General features: G+C 44.0%; 3 protein-coding genes across 3 annotated transcripts in view; all 3 read right to left on the bottom strand.

The window, feature by feature from the left end:
• Positions 1 to 2880: 2880 nt before the first annotated feature.
• Positions 2881 to 21989, bottom strand: part of LOC143206238 (histone H2B) — a 36990-nt gene continuing 17881 nt past the window's right edge. The window contains exon 2 of the mRNA XM_076419024.1: positions 2881 to 3417. Within this exon, the coding sequence (XP_076275139.1) occupies positions 2981 to 3352 (372 nt within the window). The 5' untranslated portion in view covers positions 3353 to 3417 and the 3' untranslated portion in view covers positions 2881 to 2980. The remainder of the gene's footprint in view (positions 3418 to 21989) is intronic.
• LOC143206239 (histone H2B) overlaps positions 2881 to 21989 on the bottom strand; it is a 36984-nt gene continuing 17875 nt past the window's right edge. The window contains exon 2 of the mRNA XM_076419025.1: positions 2881 to 3417. The gene's annotated coding sequence lies outside the window, so the exon portion shown is untranslated. The remainder of the gene's footprint in view (positions 3418 to 21989) is intronic.
• LOC143206237 (histone H2B) lies at positions 6085 to 6456 on the bottom strand. Its single transcript, XM_076419023.1, has one exon. The coding sequence runs from the start codon at positions 6454 to 6456 to the stop codon at positions 6085 to 6087; it is 372 nt and encodes a 123-aa protein (XP_076275138.1).

The raw sequence follows: 21989 nt of genomic DNA, 5'->3' as shown, positions 1-21989 counted from the left end.
CGTAGCCGACACCGAAGATGAATTCGACCCGGCCGGTGTGCCTGTTGACGATGCGTTAACAACGGCGGCGGAATTTCCTCCACTCCCTTGATTCGACGAAGGAGAAACCGCTTGTCCGCTAATATCGACGTCCGACATTCTGATATAATTTCTTAATTTTCTTATAAGAACGTTCTAATCACGATTCGTTTGACAAAGTTACGTACGTGCGTATGCTTCTCGTTCGCGTATTTTAACTGTCTGACGGTCGCTCTCATTTAATGCGTACCCTATATGATATGAGCCGAACGGAGGACTGAACGGTCGAGCGCGAACGACGTTCCATATTCCGGCTTCGTCGAAACGTTCATCGAGCTTGGAACCGTTTACTTATTTCTCATATTAAATACATAAATCCTTTAGAATATCATACGATTTATGTTCGAGGCGTTAAAAGATAAAACGTAGTAGAAGTAGCAAACTTTACCAATATATTTTACGTTGACTATCGTCTTAGAAGGAAGCACAAAATCAAGCGTTGCTCTCGATTCCGTCGAAACTACCAATTTACATTCGAGTTATAGACTTTCGGTTATAACTATGAAAATATATCTTTTCAAATCTACGTCCCCCGATATATCGTCTTTTGATATAAATGCAATTCCGTACAGATCTAATGCTATTATTGGAGAAACGAGACATATTATTCCTAATTGATGCGGTACAGATTGTTCGTTGTCCAAAACGAATCTATATCGAAACGTACCGTTGTCGAATTAACTGTAAGAAAACAATGACATGAAAATTAACCGATCCTATACTAATATACTTCTTATTTAACGGTTTCTTAACACCATCCGAACTCTGGGTTACAATCGAACGTATCGGGTGAGCAACGATATCGAGACGTCTATAAGAATATCGTGTCAAAACCCTTCTGTATCGATACAATGCTCATATATATTATAGTATATTTTGCTTCTTTAGTTGAAATCTGTTTTCATAAATAGTTATCTAAAGTCAATAAATACATGGAACGCGATCTCCATACATACGTGCGTAGAACTACCGTACCTTCTTTGAAATCTTAAGGATTCTCCAAGCTCATCGACGCGAAGTTTATCTCGGAGTATTTTCTCTCTAAAGGAAAACTATATTAAAGCTTCAACGAAGATTCGGTATTCGATTGTTCACCATCATTTACATTCTTGTCATTAACCTAACATTTATTATGAAATCTTATTTTAAACTTTATCTATCTTTTTATATTACGATCGTCTATTATAATGCAGTATATTTGTTACTTTACAAGTAAATCTTAGATGAAAGGAGCAGATATTTAATAAAATTTAACGTCATCTTAGTCCATTTTCGAATAATAAATTTCTTTTTTTATGCTAGTAAATTTGTGGCTCTGAAAAGAACCGTTGTTTTCTTTAGTTGAATAGATACGTTGTTCTGTTTTAATTGGTCAGCATATATAATACTTTATTTAACCGCCAAATCCGTATAGGGTTCGTCCTTGGCGTTTGAGGGCGTATACTACATCCATGGCAGTAACGGTTTTCCTTTTGGCGTGTTCGGTATAAGTGACGGCGTCTCTGATAACGTTTTCCAAAAATACTTTTAATACACCTCTGGTTTCTTCATAAATTAGACCGGATATACGTTTAACTCCACCCCGCCTAGCCAATCTTCTGATGGCGGGTTTCGTAATACCTTGGATATTATCACGAAGCACTTTACGATGCCGCTTAGCGCCTCCTTTTCCCAAACCTTTACCACCTTTACCTCTGCCCGTCATGATTTATTCAATTTAGTATTAAAAGAAAGCAAATTTATAATCGAATTGTGCAGCGTACACCTCGAATACTACGGGTAACTATTTCAATTTCAAATCCTACCATGGGTTTTGTTGAGTTCGAATCGGGTCCCGCCCACAGATGCTAGCCGGACCAATCAGAATATCTTCACACATTATTAAAAAGGGAGATTTCTTTGACACCTTCGATCAGTTTCCAAAAGTTCGTTGGTGCTTGCGCTTGTAATTCTTCCTACACGTTTGAAGTCAGACCCGTTTAGACGATGGCTCGTACCAAGCAAACTGCTCGAAAATCAACCGGAGGTAAGGCTCCCAGAAAACAATTGGCTACTAAAGCAGCCAGGAAAAGCGCTCCCGCTACCGGTGGTGTTAAAAAACCGCATCGTTACAGACCCGGTACGGTCGCTCTAAGAGAAATCCGACGCTATCAGAAGAGTACCGAATTATTGATTAGGAAATTGCCTTTCCAACGATTGGTTCGCGAAATCGCTCAGGATTTCAAGACCGATTTACGTTTCCAAAGTTCGGCAGTGATGGCTTTGCAAGAAGCTAGCGAGGCCTATTTGGTTGGTCTCTTTGAAGACACCAATTTGTGTGCGATCCATGCTAAACGAGTAACTATCATGCCTAAGGACATTCAATTAGCCAGACGCATTAGAGGCGAACGTGCATAAATGCTACGGCTGTCCTATATTAAGGTCGTTTTTTGTATTTATATGAAAAAAAAAAGGTTCTTCTCAGAACCACCAACTTCTATTAGAAAAAAGAGACATTGATATTTTTTCCGTTTATATGACGCTTTAGTTATAATATTTGTGAATTGAATTTAGAATATTATGCTCACAAATATATTGTGAATATTGAGGAATCCTTAGTAATAAGGTGTGAACACCTGCTGGATTGACTTGAAGTTTATATCACGATAAGAAAGGGGTATCACATATACTGTTATTATGTTACCGTAAAGGAATGAATATATAAAATAAAATATTTTTTTCTGGATATTTTAACATTTTTATGAACGATTACTATATTTTAATTTATTTGACTTCGTATATATCCTATCTTCTTAACAATAGTTTATTTCTTTTTTTCTTCTTTAAACATTTTGGGGCTCTGAAAAGAGCCGTTTTCCACCCTTCATATTATTATGATCACCTTCAAAATAATATATTTCGTTTACTTAGAACTGGTATATTTAGTGACAGCTTTGGTACCTTCGCTAACGGCATGCTTAGCCAATTCACCGGGTAACAATAACCTAACGGCGGTTTGGATTTCTCTGCTCGTGATGGTCGATCTTTTATTGTAATGGGCGAGGCGCGACGCTTCGGCGGCTATCCTTTCGAATATATCGTTCACGAAAGAATTCATAATCGACATGGCCTTGCTGGAAATACCCGTATCGGGATGAACCTGCTTTAAAACTTTGTATATGTAAATCGCGTAGCTTTCCTTCCTCCTACGCTTCTTTTTCTTATCGCTCTTAGAAATGTTTTTCTGGGCTTTTCCAGCCTTTTTTGCCGCTTTACCGCTTGTCTTCGGTGGCATTTTAAACGAATGAGATTCGCGACCTACCCATACAGCAAAAGATAAAAGACTAAACCGAAATATACCTATAGTCGTTTAATTATTTGATAAATGACGCTACACTTCTAAGCTCCGCCCATTCTTGGCGTTATGTCGTAGAAAGCTCTGATTGGTCGAGTAGGAAACGTACTAGTGTTTTGAGAAGTTGCCGAATAAAAGCTATTCGCTGGACAGTTCACTGCCAGTTGTTCATTCGTTGTCGAAAGGACGTGAGCGTTGTCGCCATTAGTTTTTCGGTTATTTTTAGTTTAAAAAAGTTAGCAATACAATGTCTGGACGTGGTAAGGGTGGAAAAGTGAAGGGAAAGGCGAAATCTCGTTCCAACCGAGCGGGATTACAATTTCCTGTTGGCCGTATTCACCGGCTTTTAAGGAAAGGAAATTATGCCGAACGCGTAGGGGCCGGTGCTCCCGTCTACTTAGCTGCCGTAATGGAATATTTGGCGGCCGAAGTTCTCGAGTTGGCAGGTAACGCCGCTAGAGACAACAAGAAAACAAGGATTATCCCTAGGCATTTACAATTGGCCATCAGAAATGACGAAGAACTGAACAAACTCCTCTCCGGTGTTACTATAGCCCAGGGCGGCGTTCTACCAAACATCCAGGCCGTATTGTTACCGAAAAAAACAGATAGTAAAACCAAATAAGTTACATGAGCCTTAGGGTTTTTGTGTCGTACAAAAACCTTTTAACTATCGGTCCTTTTCAGGACCACCAAAATAATAAAACAAAAAAAGAACTTAAAATTAAAACTCATATTATGACTTGCACTTACTAATTATTTAAAATATTCTAATAAACAGTTTAAGTACTTTAAAGATTGTTTTTTGGGTGTGTAAGATAAATTAAGAGACATTCCAATACCAATAATTATCGTTTTATTAAACAACAATTAAGTCGAAATAATATGAAGGATTTATTTCTAGCGGTTCTCCTTTAGTAAAATCGAACCGTATTATAACATCGCGCCTTGTATATAATCTATGTAATTAACGATGAATTTAAGGGGCGGTCTATTTATTAAGTATAGAGTTTTAGAATCCAAACCCTCAAATAATTAGGGCCAGTTATACTTAAATTATTATTTTAAATAAAATTATGATGATTGTAATGATTGAAAGATTATCCTTAAATCCTAATAGAGCTTCCGTTTTTTAAATATCGATAAATTTGTGGTTCTGAAAAGAACCGTTGTTTAATTTTTCTAAAATTAATTTTGAGGGTCACATTTCACGTTAGTTCGCGAATAAAATGTGACTTAACCTCCAAACCCGTATAATGTACGTCCTTGACGTTTCAAGGCGTATACTACATCCATTGCGGTAACGGTTTTTCTTTTGGCGTGTTCGGTATATGTAACGGCATCTCTGATGACGTTTTCCAAAAACACTTTTAAAACACCTCTGGTCTCTTCGTAAATCAGACCAGATATACGTTTTACGCCGCCTCGTCTAGCCAATCTTCTAATGGCGGGCTTCGTAATACCTTGGATATTATCACGAAGCACTTTACGATGCCGCTTGGCTCCTCCTTTTCCCAAACCTTTACCACCTTTACCTCTGCCGGTCATCTTTTATCGAACCTAATACAAAAAAAATAAATGATCTCGAATAAGTAGCGCGCTCACAACACGAGTGCTACGGACAACTGTTGTCGATTACATTCAATCAGCCCGGTTTTGTAGACTTAGGATTGAGTTCCGCCCACTGGCACAAAACGGACCAATCAGATTAGATAACATGTTATAAAAAGGACTCTCTGATTTTATGACCGAATCAGTCCGAAAGGGGTCGCCGTCGTTTGCGTTTGTTAATTTTTCTCATTACCTCTATTTTAAAAATATGGCTCGTACCAAGCAAACTGCGCGAAAATCAACAGGAGGTAAAGCTCCTAGGAAACAATTGGCTACCAAAGCGGCCAGGAAAAGCGCTCCAGCTACCGGTGGCGTTAAGAAACCACATCGCTACCGACCTGGGACGGTCGCTTTGCGGGAGATTCGTCGTTATCAAAAGAGCACCGAATTATTGATTAGGAAATTACCTTTTCAACGATTGGTTCGCGAAATCGCTCAAGATTTCAAGACCGATTTACGTTTTCAAAGTTCGGCGGTAATGGCTTTACAAGAGGCCAGCGAAGCTTATTTAGTTGGCCTTTTTGAGGATACTAATTTATGTGCGATACATGCAAAGCGAGTAACCATCATGCCCAAGGATATTCAGCTAGCCAGACGTATCAGAGGCGAACGTGCCTAAACTTTATTTTCTATCATTTATAATACTCTACTTATAGTCGTATTTTGCAACAAAAAAAAAACGGTTCTTTTCAGAACCACCTAAATTTAATCAAAGAAAAAGAAGATAATTCAATTAATATTCTTTTATCGATATTTATATAAACCACTAAAAGAGTTATGGATTTTTATCTCAGAGTTATATTCGACTACATGTTAGTAATTAATAACAGTCGGTGTACTTATACGCATTGTTTTTAAAAACTAAAGAAAAAATAATGTAATCACTAATAACCAAAGAATAATAATATACTGTTGATAACAAAATTTGTATTTCAATATTGGATACTACAGCTGTATAATATATAAAATTAATTTTTTTAAGATTATTTCTTTTTTTATTTATCTAAATTGTGGCTCTGAAAAGAACCGTTTTCTCCTTTATGATATTCAAGGCTTATGGTTTACTTAGAACTGGTATATTTAGTGACGGCTTTGGTACCTTCACTAACGGCGTGCTTAGCCAATTCACCGGGCAGCAATAATCGCACGGCAGTTTGGATTTCTCTGCTTGTGATAGTAGATCTTTTATTGTAATGAGCGAGACGGGACGCTTCGGCGGCTATCCTTTCGAATATATCGTTCACGAAAGAATTCATGATCGACATGGCCTTGCTGGAGATACCCGTATCGGGATGAACTTGCTTTAAAACTTTGTAAATGTAGATCGCGTAGCTTTCCTTCCTCTTGCGTTTCTTTTTCTTGTCACTTTTGGAGATATTTTTCTGAGCCTTACCGGCCTTTTTGGCCGCCTTACCGCTTGTTTTCGGAGGCATTTCGAAATAAATATTACGATATTAAAGGAACCACGAAAAGTACTAGACTAAAACAAATTTCAGGAATCCTTAGAATTTATAGGCTCCTTAAATACACTCCTAAGCCCCGCCTATTATCTGAGTTAGCCTTTCATTGGTCGCGTACGAGATCATGCGTTCGGCTTACGAACAAAATTCGTTGCTAGTATGTTGACAGTTTTAGTACAGATTTCAACTCTAAGGCGAGCGAGTTCTAGAAGCAATCGATAGTAAAATGTCCGGACGTGGTAAAGGCGGAAAAGTGAAGGGAAAGGCGAAGTCTCGTTCTAACCGAGCGGGATTACAATTCCCTGTCGGTCGTATTCACAGACTTTTAAGGAAAGGGAATTATGCCGAACGCGTAGGGGCCGGTGCTCCCGTCTACTTAGCTGCCGTAATGGAATATCTGGCAGCCGAGGTTCTCGAATTGGCGGGTAACGCCGCTAGAGATAACAAGAAAACCAGGATTATCCCTAGGCATTTGCAATTGGCCATCAGAAACGACGAAGAATTGAACAAACTCCTATCCGGAGTTACTATAGCCCAGGGCGGCGTTCTGCCAAATATCCAAGCTGTATTGTTACCTAAAAAGACAGATAGCAAAACTAAATAAAACGAATGTAACCTATTTTATCATCAAATATCGGTCCTTTTCAGGACCACCAAGACAGCTGAAAAAGAGAATTTTATTATTTTAGCTTAAGTAGTAAAATAACAGGCATAAGTTTTAATTTTGAGAGGTTTTGTGATATACGACAGAGTTACGACGATATTTTATAGATCGCAATACTTTTGACAATACCTTTCTCTGAATCTTCGTGCATGCAGTCTCTTCTTAATGAGAGTATTGAACAATATCCATTTTATTGTATCGATATCGTATCTTTCTAATTTCTCATTCATTTCATTAATTATTTCCTAATTGTTATGATCGGATTTGCAAAGATTAGGATTTCTGTATATCGAACCGGTACATGTCAGCTGTATTTATGAGGTTATGTTATTTGTTCTTAGAATTTGATGTGATCAATTGAAAATGAGATGAAAGTTGCTTTAATTTATCGTTTCGGACCGACTATTAGTGCCGTGTCATCGTTTGGAGATTACTATGGAACATAATTGTGCGACGAGTTATGATAGACTGTCATTTATTGTTGCGACTGGATTTGGTGGTCTCCAGCTATATATGCGTTTATTATTTATAATTGTCGATCCGATTCACTACCTACTAATTCTATATTGTGAATTTTTAGTTTAATGATCATGTCCTTACTGTTGGACCAACACCCCACTTGGATGCATTGGTACGATGACTGTCTCCGTAGGAAGGCCATGCATGACAGTCAACCCATGTATTTCTTTTCATTAGGGTAGTTTATACAGTAAGTGTCTATTTATTGACTATAGGGTACCAATTAGTTACTTCGTATGGTTACCTTTAAGGTAATTGAATGATATTGTTGCTTTTAGTGAGCAACTAAATGACATTGAGAGATTTGACCGGATGTTAGTTTGAAGATGTTTATATATTCCATGCAACAATCTTTCGCTTATTCCGAGTTGCTGCGGTTATACACAGTTACTGACTTGCCCCTTGACATCCTCTCGGATGTGCACTTCCTTTGAGGATTATCCGTGATGACCTGTATTGCCTTATATAATTAGCATTTTTGAGTAAGTTTGAAATCTAGGTGAGAGTGCCGTTTATGTATGTATATGTTTGTTAATCTAGTGATTTATCATAGGTTACTTATTGTTGTTATTGCAATTTAGGTTAGATTGTTTCGAAGAGCCTTCCTTGATGTGAATATATCTCTTCCTTTGTTTCGACTGTGGGTGAATTCTGATGCTTAGCTAAGGATATTTTATATCATATTCTATTTATATCATTAATTTAGAATAGAATAGAATATAATATAATACAATTTTCAAAGATTTTTAATGATATTCTTGACAATTTTACGCTTCTCTATATTTGAAAATCCTATTCTTTGATTGTCTTGGTTCTCGCTAGATGGCGCGCGCCGCCTGATTTCTTTCTCTACTTTATGTCGTTGGATATTGTTTTCGTCTCTCATTCATTAGAATTGACGTACACGCATTGGAGGTTATGTCTTCGTTCTGTTTAAACGTTTTGTTTATTTTATTTTGTTATTGTTGTGTTTTTAGGTTTTCTTATGGATTAGACCGATCTTATGTGATTTGTCGACCTGTGACTTGTTTGTTTTACCCCCTCGCACCACTTGGAGGTTATGTCGGACACCATCTGTGTCACTAGATTGTACTTTTGTATGAATATTTCGTATTATTTCAGGGTGAATTTGACGCCGTAGATATGTTTTGATATTGTTTAACCACTTTTATTTCATTTTATTTTGTTGCTAGTCACCTTCCAATTAAGATACCAGCGGTGTATTTACATTTTTTGTATTTTTTAGGTTATCCGTGTCCAGTTCCCCTGACAGAACTGGTAGAGCCGACCGTGATCAATCTGGAAATCACATGTCCGAAGCTATCCACATCAACCTGCGGTTCCTCTGCACTTGATGACCGAACGCCAACAGGCCAGGATTCTACCTTTGCTTAAGTACTTTCGGATATGTTGAATACTACATTTGTTTATATTAGACTTATCTGCTCGAAGTTTATTAGTTAGATGACTTATATGTTTGATTTGCAAGGTATGAGGTCTATTGAGATAGCGACCCCGTAGGACGGTGCAGTAACTTCGTGATTGTGTTTCATATTGTTCAATCATTCCTAATGCCAATCATCCTCCCATCGGAATATCAATAGTCTAGTTATGATTTTTAATGTTTTAGGTTAGGGAGTCTTGGCAGAGTTGACGGAACTGGCCGTGTCCGAGTGGTGGAATGGACAAAGCACCCTGGGACCATTGCTACTATGAGTTTGCCAATTTTCCACACTACAAGATGAGCATTATTTGTCTTTCTCTATGATTAGGACTATCGCTGAAACAGTAGTCCTAGCAAGTCCTACTCCCCAAGCGGAGAGAAGTTAGGGGGGCAGTAGGAATCTCGTTAATCCATGCACGCGCCTTCCTGATATGTTCGGGCATAGGCTGCGGTTGTCAAGGCGGTGGTAGTTAGTCCCGCCGTTTACCCGCGCTCGGCATCTCGATCCTTCTCTGAACGGATGCGAACGCGATCTGCTGAGCTGGTCTTTCCTGCGTAAGTATATGGACATTTTGAAATGTAGACTATCTGTCTATGGCTCTGGTGCTTGTTAAAACTCCGAGCTGGTCTTTCCTGCGTAAGTATCGGGGACGGTTCACGTACGGGTCTCCGAGCGCCTGTTCGGTTCCGTCGCGGCAGTATTGCGTAAAATTTTAGATAAGGACAGTGGGAATCTCGTTAATCCATGCACGCGCCTTCCTGATATGTTCGGGCATAGGCTGCGGTTGTCAAGGTGGTGGTAGTTAGTCCCGCCGTTTACCCGCGCTCGGCATCTCGATCCTTCTCTGAACGGATCCGAACGCGATCTGCTGAGCTGGTCTTTCCTGCGTAAGTATATGGACATTTTGAAATGTAGACTATCTGTCTATGGCTCTGGTGCTTGTTAAAGCTCCGAGCTGGTCTTTCCTGCGTAAGTATCGGGGACGGTTCACGTACGGGTCTCCGAGCGCCTGTTCGGTTCCGTCGCGGCAGTATTGCGTAAAATTTTAGATAAGGACAGTGGGAATCTCGTTAATCCATGCACGCGCCTTCCTGATATGTTCGGGCATAGGCTGCGGTTGTCAAGGTGGTGGTAGTTAGTCCCGCCGTTTACCCGCGCTCGGCATCTCGATCCTTCTCTGAACGGATCCGAACGCGATCTTAGTTAGGGACATTTTGAAATGTAGACCATGAGTCTATGGCTCAGGTGCTTGTTAAAGGTCTGAGCTGGTCTTTCCTGCGTAAGTATATGGACATTTTGAAATGTAGACTATCTGTCTATGGCTCTGGTGCTTGTTAAAGCTCCGAGCTGGTCTTTCCTGCGTAAGTATCGGGGACGGTTCACGTACGGGTCTCCGAGCGCCTGTTCGGTTCCGTCGCGGCCGTATTACGTAAAATTTTAGATAAGGACAGTGGGAATCTCGTTAATCCATGCACGCGCCTTCCTGATATGTTCGGGCATAGGCTGCGGTTGTCAAGGTGGTGGTAGTTAGTCCCGCCGTTTACCCGCGCTCGGCATCTCGATCCTTCTCTGAACGGATCCGAACGCGATCTTAGTTAGGGACATTTTGAAATGTAGACCATGAGTCTATGGCTCTGGTGCTTGTTAAAGGTCTGAGCTGGTCTTTCCTGCGTAAGTATATGGACATTTTGAAATGTAGACTATCTGTCTATGGCTCTGGTGCTTGTTAAAGCTCCGAGCTGGTCTTTCCTGCGTAAGTATCGGGAACGGTTCACGTACGGGTCTCCGAGCGCCTGTTCGGTTCCGTCGCGGCAGTATTGCGTAAAATTTTAGATAAGGACAGTGGGAATCTCGTTAATCCATGCACGCGCCTTCCTGATATGTTCGGGCATAGGCTGCGGTTGTCAAGGTGGTGGTAGTTAGTCCCGCCGTTTACCCGCGCTCGGCATCTCGATCCTTCTCTGAACGGATCCGAACGCGATCTTAGTTAGGGACATTTTGAATTGTAGACCATGAGTCTATGGCTCTGGTGCTTGTTAAAGGTCTGAGCTGGTCTTTCCTGCGTAAGTATATGGACATTTTGAAATGTAGACTATCTGTCTATGGCTCTGGTGCTTGTTAAAGCTCCGAGCTGGTCTTTCCTGCGTAAGTATCGGGGACGGTTCACGTACGGGTCTCCGAGCGCCTGTTCGGTTCCGTCGCGGCCGTATTGCGTAAAATTTTAGATAAGGACAGTGGGAATCTCGTTAATCCATGCACGCGCCTTCCTGATATGTTCGGGCATAGGCTGCGGTTGTCAAGGTGGTGGTAGTTAGTCCCGCCGTTTACCCGCGCTCGGCATCTCGATCCTTCTCTGAACGGATCCGAACGCGATCTTAGTTAGGGACATTTTGAAATGTAGACCATGAGTCTATGGCTCTGGTGCTTGTTAAAGGTCTGAGCTGGTCTTTCCTGCGTAAGTATATGGACATTTTGAAATGTAGACTATCTGTCTATGGCTCTGGTGCTTGTTAAAGCTCCGAGCTGGTCTTTCCTGCGTAAGTATCGGGGACGGTTCACGTACGGGTCTCCGAGCGCCTGTTCGGTTCCGTCGCGGCAGTATTGCGTAAAATTTTAGATAAGGACAGTGGGAATCTCGTTAATCCATGCACGCGCCTTCCTGATATGTTCGGGCATAGGCTGCGGTTGTCAAGGTGGTGGTAGTTAGTCCCGCCGTTTACCCGCGCTCGGCATCTCGATCCTTCTCTGAACGGATCCGAACGCGATCTTAGTTAGGGACATTTTGAAATGTAGACCATGAGTCTATGGCTCTGGTGCTTGTTAAAGGTCTGAGCTGGTCTTTCCTGCGTAAGTATATGGACATTTTGAAATGTAGACTATCTGTCTATGGCTCTGGTGCTTGTTAAAGCTCCGAGCTGGTCTTTCCTGCGTAAGTATCGGGGACGGTTCACGTACGGGTCTCCGAGCGCCTGTTCGGTTCCGTCGCGGCCGTATTACGTAAAATTTTAGATAAGGACAGTGGGAATCTCGTTAATCCATGCACGCGCCTTCCTGATATGTTCGGGCATAGGCTGCGGTTGTCAAGGTGGTGGTAGTTAGTCCCGCCGTTTACCCGCGCTCGGCATCTCGATCCTTCTCTGAACGGATCCGAACGCGATCTTAGTTAGGGACATTTTGAAATGTAGACCATGAGTCTATGGCTCTGGTGCTTGTTAAAGGTCTGAGCTGGTCTTTCCTGCGTAAGTATATGGACATTTTGAAATGTAGACTATCTGTCTATGGCTCTGGTGCTTGTTAAAGCTCCGAGCTGGTCTTTCCTGCGTAAGTATCGGGAACGGTTCACGTACGGGTCTCCGAGCGCCTGTTCGGTTCCGTCGTGGCAGTATTGCGTAAAATTTTAGATAAGGACAGTGGGAATCTCGTTAATCCATGCACGCGCCTTCCTGATATGTTCGGGCATAGGCTGCGGTTGTCAAGGTGGTGGTAGTTAGTCCCGCCGTTTACCCGCGCTCGGCATCTCGATCCTTCTCTGAACGGATCCGAACGCGATCTTAGTTAGGGACATTTTGAATTGTAGACCATGAGTCTATGGCTCTGGTGCTTGTTAAAGGTCTGAGCTGGTCTTTCCTACGTAAGTATATGGACATTTTGAAATGTAGACTATCTGTCTATGGCTCTGGTGCTTGTTAAAGCTCCGAGCTGGTCTTTCCTGCGTAAGTATCGGGGACGGTTCACGTACGGGTCTCCGAGCGCCTGTTCGGTTCCGTCGCGGCCGTATTGCGTAAAATTTTAGATAAGGACAGTGGGAATCTCGTTAATCCATGCACGCGCCTTCCTGATATGTTCGGGCATAGGCTGCGGTTGTCAAGGTGGTGGTAGTTAGTCCCGCCGTTTACCCGCGCTCGGCATCTCGATCCTTCTCTGAACGGATCCGAACGCGATCTTAGTTAGGGACATTTTGAAATGTAGACCATGAGTCTATGGCTCTGGTGCTTGTTAAAGGTCTGAGCTGGTCTTTCCTGCGTAAGTATATGGACATTTTGAAATGTAGACTATCTGTCTATGGCTCTGGTGCTTGTTAAAGCTCCGAGCTGGTCTTTCCTGCGTAAGTATCGGGAACGGTTCACGTACGGGTCTCCGAGCGCCTGTTCGGTTCCGTCGCGGCAGTATTGCGTAAAATTTTAGATAAGGACAGTGGGAATCTCGTTAATCCATGCACGCGCCTTCCTGATATGTTCGGGCATAGGCTGCGGTTGTCAAGGTGGTGGTAGTTAGTCCCGCCGTTTACCCGCGCTCGGCATCTCGATCCTTCTCTGAACGGATCCGAACGCGATCTTAGTTAGGGACATTTTGAATTGTAGACCATGAGTCTATGGCTCTGGTGCTTGTTAAAGGTCTGAGCTGGTCTTTCCTACGTAAGTATATGGACATTTTGAAATGTAGACTATCTGTCTATGGCTCTGGTGCTTGTTAAAGCTCCGAGCTGGTCTTTCCTGCGTAAGTATCGGGGACGGTTCACGTACGGGTCTCCGAGCGCCTGTTCGGTTCCGTCGCGGCCGTATTGCGTAAAATTTTAGATAAGGACAGTGGGAATCTCGTTAATCCATGCACGCGCCTTCCTGATATGTTCGGGCATAGGCTGCGGTTGTCAAGGTGGTGGTAGTTAGTCCCGCCGTTTACCCGCGCTCGGCATCTCGATCCTTCTCTGAACGGATCCGAACGCGATCTTAGTTAGGGACATTTTGAAATGTAGACCATGAGTCTATGGCTCTGGTGCTTGTTAAAGGTCTGAGCTGGTCTTTCCTGCGTAAGTATATGGACATTTTGAAATGTAGACTATCTGTCTATGGCTCTGGTGCTTGTTAAAGCTCCGAGCTGGTCTTTCCTGCGTAAGTATCGGGGACGGTTCACGTACGGGTCTCCGAGCGCCTGTTCGGTTCCGTCGCGGCCGTATTACGTAAAATTTTAGATAAGGACAGTGGGAATCTCGTTAATCCATGCACGCGCCTTCCTGATATGTTCGGGCATAGGCTGCGGTTGTCAAGGTGGTGGTAGTTAGTCCCGCCGTTTACCCGCGCTCGGCATCTCGATCCTTCTCTGAACGGATCCGAACGCGATCTTAGTTAGGGACATTTTGAAATGTAGACCATGAGTCTATGGCTCTGGTGCTTGTTAAAGGTCTGAGCTGGTCTTTCCTGCGTAAGTATATGGACATTTTGAAATGTAGACTATCTGTCTATGGCTCTGGTGCTTGTTAAAGCTCCGAGCTGGTCTTTCCTGCGTAAGTATCGGGGACGGTTCACGTACGGGTCTCCGAGCGCCTGTTCGGTTCCGTCGCGGCCGTATTGCGTAAAATTTTAGATAAGGACAGTGGGAATCTCGTTAATCCATGCACGCGCCTTCCTGATATGTTCGGGCATAGGCTGCGGTTGTCAAGGTGGTGGTAGTTAGTCCCGCCGTTTACCCGCGCTCGGCATCTCGATCCTTCTCTGAACGGATCCGAACGCGATCTGCTGAGCTGGTCTTTCCTGCGTAAGTATATGGACATTTTGAAATGTAGACTATCTGTCTATGGCTCTGGTGCTTGTTAAAGCTCCGAGCTGGTCTTTCCTGCGTAAGTATCGGGGACGGTTCACGTACGGGTCTCCGAGCGCCTGTTCGGTTCCGTCGCGGCCGTATTGCGTAAAATTTTAGATAAGGACAGTGGGAATCTCGTTAATCCATGCACGCGCCTTCCTGATATGTTCGGGCATAGGCTGCGGTTGTCAAGGTGGTGGTAGTTAGTCCCGCCGTTTACCCGCGCTCGGCATCTCGATCCTTCTCTGAACGGATCCGAACGCGATCTTAGTTAGGGACATTTTGAATTGTAGACCATGAGTCTATGGCTCTGGTGCTTGTTAAAGGTCTGAGCTGGTCTTTCCTACGTAAGTATATGGACATTTTGAAATGTAGACTATCTGTCTATGGCTCTGGTGCTTGTTAAAGCTCCGAGCTGGTCTTTCCTGCGTAAGTATCGGGGACGGTTCACGTACGGGTCTCCGAGCGCCTGTTCGGTTCCGTCGCGGCCGTATTGCGTAAAATTTTAGATAAGGACAGTGGGAATCTCGTTAATCCATGCACGCGCCTTCCTGATATGTTCGGGCATAGGCTGCGGTTGTCAAGGTGGTGGTAGTTAGTCCCGCCGTTTACCCGCGCTCGGCATCTCGATCCTTCTCTGAACGGATCCGAACGCGATCTGCTGAGCTGGTCTTTCCTGCGTAAGTATATGGACATTTTGAAATGTAGACTATCTGTCTATGGCTCTGGTGCTTGTTAAAGCTCCGAGCTGGTCTTTCCTGCGTAAGTATCGGGGACGGTTCACGTACGGGTCTCCGAGCGCCTGTTCGGTTCCGTCGCGGCCGTATTGCGTAAAATTTTAGATAAGGACAGTGGGAATCTCGTTAATCCATGCACGCGCCTTCCTGATATGTTCGGGCATAGGCTGCGGTTGTCAAGGTGGTGGTAGTTAGTCCCGCCGTTTACCCGCGCTCGGCATCTCGATCCTTCTCTGAACGGATCCGAACGCGATCTTAGTTAGGGACATTTTGAAATGTAGACCATGAGTCTATGGCTCTGGTGCTTGTTAAAGGTCTGAGCTGGTCTTTCCTGCGTAAGTATATGGACATTTTGAAATGTAGACTATCTGTCTATGGCTCTGGTGCTTGTTAAAGCTCCGAGCTGGTCTTTCCTGCGTAAGTATCGGGGACGGTTCACGTACGGGTCTCCGAGCGCCTGTTCGGTTCCGTCGCGGCCGTATTGCGTAAAATTTTAGATAAGGACAGTGGGAATCTCGTTAATCCATGCACGCGCCTTCCTGATATGTTCGGGCATAGGCTGCGGTTGTCAAGTTGGTGGTAGTTAGTCCCGCCGTTTACCCGCGCTCGGCATCTCGATCCTTCTCTGAACGGATCCGAACGCGATCTGCTGAGCTGGTCTTTCCTGCGTAAGTATATGGACATTTTGAAATGTAGACTATCTGTCTATGGCTCTGGTGCTTGTTAAAGCTCCGAGCTGGTCTTTCCTGCGTAAGTATCGGGGACGGTTCACGTACGGGTCTCCGAGCGCCTGTTCGGTTCCGTCGCGGCCGTATTACGTAAAATTTTAGATAAGGACAGTGGGAATCTCGTTAATCCATGCACGCGCCTTCCTGATATGTTCGGGCATAGGCTGCGGTTGTCAAGGTGGTGGTAGTTAGTCCCGCCGTTTACCCGCGCTCGGCATCTCGATCCTTCTCTGAACGGATCCGAACGCGATCTTAGTTAGGGACATTTTGAATTGTAGACCATGAGTCTATGGCTCTGGTGCTTGTTAAAGGTCTGAGCTGGTCTTTCCTACGTAAGTATATGGACATTTTGAAATGTAGACTATCTGTCTATGGCTCTGGTGCTTGTTAAAGCTCCGAGCTGGTCTTTCCTGCGTAAGTATCGGGGACGGTTCACGTACGGGTCTCCGAGCGCCTGTTCGGTTCCGTCGCGGCCGTATTGCGTAAAATTTTAGATAAGGACAGTGGGAATCTCGTTAATCCATGCACGCGCCTTCCTGATATGTTCGGGCATAGGCTGCGGTTGTCAAGGTGGTGGTAGTTAGTCCCGCCGTTTACCCGCGCTCGGCATCTCGATCCTTCTCTGAACGGATCCGAACGCGATCTTAGTTAGGGACATTTTGAATTGTAGACCATGAGTCTATGGCTCTGGTGCTTGTTAAAGGTCTGAGCTGGTCTTTCCTACGTAAGTATATGGACATTTTGAAATGTAGACTATCTGTCTATGGCTCTGGTGCTTGTTAAAGCTCCGAGCTGGTCTTTCCTGCGTAAGTATCGGGGACGGTTCACGTACGGGTCTCCGAGCGCCTGTTCGGTTCCGTCGCGGCCGTATTGCGTAAAATTTTAGATAAGGACAGTGGGAATCTCGTTAATCCATGCACGCGCCTTCCTGATATGTTCGGGCATAGGCTGCGGTTGTCAAGGTGGTGGTAGTTAGTCCCGCCGTTTACCCGCGCTCGGCATCTCGATCCTTCTCTGAACGGATCCGAACGCGATCTTAGTTAGGGACATTTTGAAATGTAGACCATGAGTCTATGGCTCTGGTGCTTGTTAAAGGTCTGAGCTGGTCTTTCCTGCGTAAGTATATGGACATTTTGAAATGTAGACTATCTGTCTATGGCTCTGGTGCTTGTTAAAGCTCCGAGCTGGTCTTTCCTGCGTAAGTATCGGGAACGGTTCACGTACGGGTCTCCGAGCGCCTGTTCGGTTCCGTCGCGGCAGTATTGCGTAAAATTTTAGATAAGGACAGTGGGAATCTCGTTAATCCATGCACGCGCCTTCCTGATATGTTCGGGCATAGGCTGCGGTTGTCAAGGTGGTGGTAGTTAGTCCCGCCGTTTACCCGCGCTCGGCATCTCGATCCTTCTCTGAACGGATCCGAACGCGATCTTAGTTAGGGACATTTTGAATTGTAGACCATGAGTCTATGGCTCTGGTGCTTGTTAAAGGTCTGAGCTGGTCTTTCCTACGTAAGTATATGGACATTTTGAAATGTAGACTATCTGTCTATGGCTCTGGTGCTTGTTAAAGCTCCGAGCTGGTCTTTCCTGCGTAAGTATCGGGGACGGTTCACGTACGGGTCTCCGAGCGCCTGTTCGGTTCCGTCGCGGCCGTATTGCGTAAAATTTTAGATAAGGACAGTGGGAATCTCGTTAATCCATGCACGCGCCTTCCTGATATGTTCGGGCATAGGCTGCGGTTGTCAAGGTGGTGGTAGTTAGTCCCGCCGTTTACCCGCGCTCGGCATCTCGATCCTTCTCTGAACGGATCCGAACGCGATCTTAGTTAGGGACATTTTGAAATGTAGACCATGAGTCTATGGCTCAGGTGCTTGTTAAAGGTCTGAGCTGGTCTTTCCTGCGTAAGTATATGGACATTTTGAAATGTAGACTATCTGTCTATGGCTCTGGTGCTTGTTAAAGCTCCGAGCTGGTCTTTCCTGCGTAAGTATCGGGGACGGTTCACGTACGGGTCTCCGAGCGCCTGTTCGGTTCCGTCGCGGCCGTATTACGTAAAATTTTAGATAAGGACAGTGGGAATCTCGTTAATCCATGCACGCGCCTTCCTGATATGTTCGGGCATAGGCTGCGGTTGTCAAGGTGGTGGTAGTTAGTCCCGCCGTTTACCCGCGCTCGGCATCTCGATCCTTCTCTGAACGGATCCGAACGCGATCTTAGTTAGGGACATTTTGAAATGTAGACCATGAGTCTATGGCTCTGGTGCTTGTTAAAGGTCTGAGCTGGTCTTTCCTGCGTAAGTATATGGACATTTTGAAATGTAGACTATCTGTCTATGGCTCTGGTGCTTGTTAAAGCTCCGAGCTGGTCTTTCCTGCGTAAGTATCGGGGACGGTTCACGTACGGGTCTCCGAGCGCCTGTTCGGTTCCGTCGCGGCCGTATTGCGTAAAATTTTAGATAAGGACAGTGGGAATCTCGTTAATCCATGCACGCGCCTTCCTGATATGTTCGGGCATAGGCTGCGGTTGTCAAGGTGGTGGTAGTTAGTCCCGCCGTTTACCCGCGCTCGGCATCTCGATCCTTCTCTGAACGGATCCGAACGCGATCTGCTGAGCTGGTCTTTCCTGCGTAAGTATATGGACATTTTGAAATGTAGACTATCTGTCTATGGCTCTGGTGCTTGTTAAAGCTCCGAGCTGGTCTTTCCTGCGTAAGTATCGGGGACGGTTCACGTACGGGTCTCCGAGCGCCTGTTCGGTTCCGTCGCGGCCGTATTGCGTAAAATTTTAGATAAGGACAGTGGGAATCTCGTTAATCCATGCACGCGCCTTCCTGATATGTTCGGGCATAGGCTGCGGTTGTCAAGGTGGTGGTAGTTAGTCCCGCCGTTTACCCGCGCTCGGCATCTCGATCCTTCTCTGAACGGATCCGAACGCGATCTGCTGAGCTGGTCTTTCCTGCGTAAGTATATGGACATTTTGAAATGTAGACTATCTGTCTATGGCTCTGGTGCTTGTTAAAGCTCCGAGCTGGTCTTTCCTGCGTAAGTATCGGGGACGGTTCACGTACGGGTCTCCGAGCGCCTGTTCGGTTCCGTCGCGGCCGTATTGCGTAAAATTTTAGATAAGGACAGTGGGAATCTCGTTAATCCATGCACGCGCCTTCCTGATATGTTCGGGCATAGGCTGCGGTTGTCAAGGTGGTGGTAGTTAGTCCCGCCGTTTACCCGCGCTCGGCATCTCGATCCTTCTCTGAACGGATCCGAACGCGATCTTAGTTAGGGACATTTTGAAATGTAGACCATGAGTCTATGGCTCTGGTGCTTGTTAAAGGTCTGAGCTGGTCTTTCCTGCGTAAGTATATGGACATTTTGAAATGTAGACTATCTGTCTATGGCTCTGGTGCTTGTTAAAGCTCCGAGCTGGTCTTTCCTGCGTAAGTATCGGGGACGGTTCACGTACGGGTCTCCGAGCGCCTGTTCGGTTCCGTCGCGGCCGTATTGCGTAAAATTTTAGATAAGGACAGTGGGAATCTCGTTAATCCATGCACGCGCCTTCCTGATATGTTCGGGCATAGGCTGCGGTTGTCAAGTTGGTGGTAGTTAGTCCCGCCGTTTACCCGCGCTCGGCATCTCGATCCTTCTCTGAACGGATCCGAACGCGATCTGCTGAGCTGGTCTTTCCTGCGTAAGTATATGGACATTTTGAAATGTAGACTATCTGTCTATGGCTCTGGTGCTTGTTAAAGCTCCGAGCTGGTCTTTCCTGCGTAAGTATCGGGAACGGTTCACGTACGGGTCTCCGAGCGCCTGTTCGGTTCCGTCGCGGCAGTATTGCGTAAAATTTTAGATAAGGACAGTGGGAATCTCGTTAATCCATGCACGCGCCTTCCTGATATGTTCGGGCATAGGCTGCGGTTGTCAAGGCGGTGGTAGTTAGTCCCGCCGTTTACCCGCGCTCGGCATCTCGATCCTTCTCTGAACGGATCCGAACGCGATCTGCTGAGCTGGTCTTTCCTGCGTAAGTATATGGACATTTTGAAATGTAGACTATCTGTCTATGGCTCTGGTGCTTGTTAAAGCTCCGAGCTGGTCTTTCCTGCGTAAGTATCGGGGACGGTTCACGTACGGGTCTCCGAGCGCCTGTTCGGTTCCGTCGCGGCAGTATTGCGTAAAATTTTAGATAAGGACAGTGGGAATCTCGTTAATCCATGCACGCGCCTTCCTGATTTGTTCGGGCATAGGCTGCGGTTGTCAAGGCGGTGGTAGTTAGTCCCGCCGTTTACCCGCGAACGATATCTCGATAAGTTAAAATTCAAAATGGTCCAAAGGTTAGGCTACTTTCGTAACTAATCGTATTACAATGCATGACCTTTTTTGATTAATGTGGTTTCTATTTAAAGCAGGTTTTACAGTTTTACCTAATTGTCAGTTTTCTGAATGTCTAAACTATTTTCGTCCAATTTTTTTGATTAATTCATTCCAATCGAAGGTTGTACGTATTATCGGTTGCGACGATACAGAATTCCATGTATCTGTGATTGATGAGCATGTCTTCATGTTCGTTGATCCTTCATTTCATTAGAACCAAATATAGTTGCCATGTGATATCGATTTGGCTCTGAATTCTCGTCATGTCGAATTGGTATTATATGGTCCCTCATAAGTAGGTGCACTTGAAGGTTCGTCAAATTATGCGGGCGTCCTCCCGCTATATTCAGGTATACATCGGAGGTTTTAATGCAGTTGTAACTGGCCTCACCGTTTAACCGCATATGATATACTGAAACGCGGATTTTATTCGCCATCGGACCGAACGGGCTCTAGAAGTACAATGCGGGTAATGATCGAATTCAGATGAATGGAATTAGTCTCCAATTCAATTTCCGCACGGGGCGATGTTTTTTAATTGTTTTTTGATAGTTCATCGCATTAGGTCTGAAAACTGTATATTTAATAGTCTCATAAGGTATAACTTATAAACGTATCTTGTGGTTCGTCTTCGAACTGAACGTACATTTAAGACAATGTTCCGAATTAAAATAGTGAATTTAATTCTGGAAATCGTAAGAAAATGTTTCCAAACATGATAATAGAATACAAAAAGAGTATAGGCTAGGTGCTTATCGGTTAAGATGAATGATATCCTTAAGTTTACACAACGTTCTGTAAAACGAATTTAGCAAAATAAAAGAGATTTACATCCCTTGTATTTGTCTTTATATACATACGCATATTATATGCAATATACTTATGTACGGAAAATGTTCCCAAGAACGAATTTAGACAAATAAAAAGGCGAATAGAAAAGATTGACATCCTCTCTATTCGCCTTTGTTATTTATACAGGCATACATAAATGCATCGTCGATGTATATCAATGCGATATATTTATGTACGGAAAATGTTCCCAAGAACGAATTTAGACAAATAAAAAGGCGAATAGAAAATATTGACATCCTCTCTATTCGCCTTTGTTATTTATACAGGCATACATAAATGCATCGTCGATGTATATCAATGCGATATATTTTTGTACGGAAAATGTTCCCAAGAACGAATTTAGACAAATAAAAAGGCGAATAGAAAAGATTGACATCCTCTCTATTCGCCTTTGTTATTTATACAAGCATACATAAATGTATCATCGATGTATATCAATGCGATATATTTATGTACGGAAAATGTTCCCAAGAACGAATTTAGACAAATAAAAAGGCGAATAGAAAGGATTGACATCCTCTCTATTCGCCTTTGTTATTTATACAAGCATACATAAATGTATCATCGATGTATATCAATGCGATATATTTATGTACGGAAAATGTTCCCAAGAACGAA

The sequence above is a fragment of the Rhynchophorus ferrugineus genome, unplaced genomic scaffold, assembly GCF_030347505.1.
Source record: "Rhynchophorus ferrugineus isolate W39M unplaced genomic scaffold, kcgeb_rfMv2 rfM605, whole genome shotgun sequence".
Classification (NCBI taxonomy): Eukaryota; Metazoa; Arthropoda; class Insecta; order Coleoptera; family Curculionidae; genus Rhynchophorus; species Rhynchophorus ferrugineus.
This window is presented reverse-complemented; position numbering and strand designations above follow the sequence as displayed.

Excerpts from the sequence above, each read along its gene's own strand:
- LOC143206237 (XM_076419023.1), bottom strand. The coding sequence starts at position 6,456 with ATGCCTCCGAAAACAAGCGGTAAGGCGGCCAAAAAGGCCGGTAAGGCT.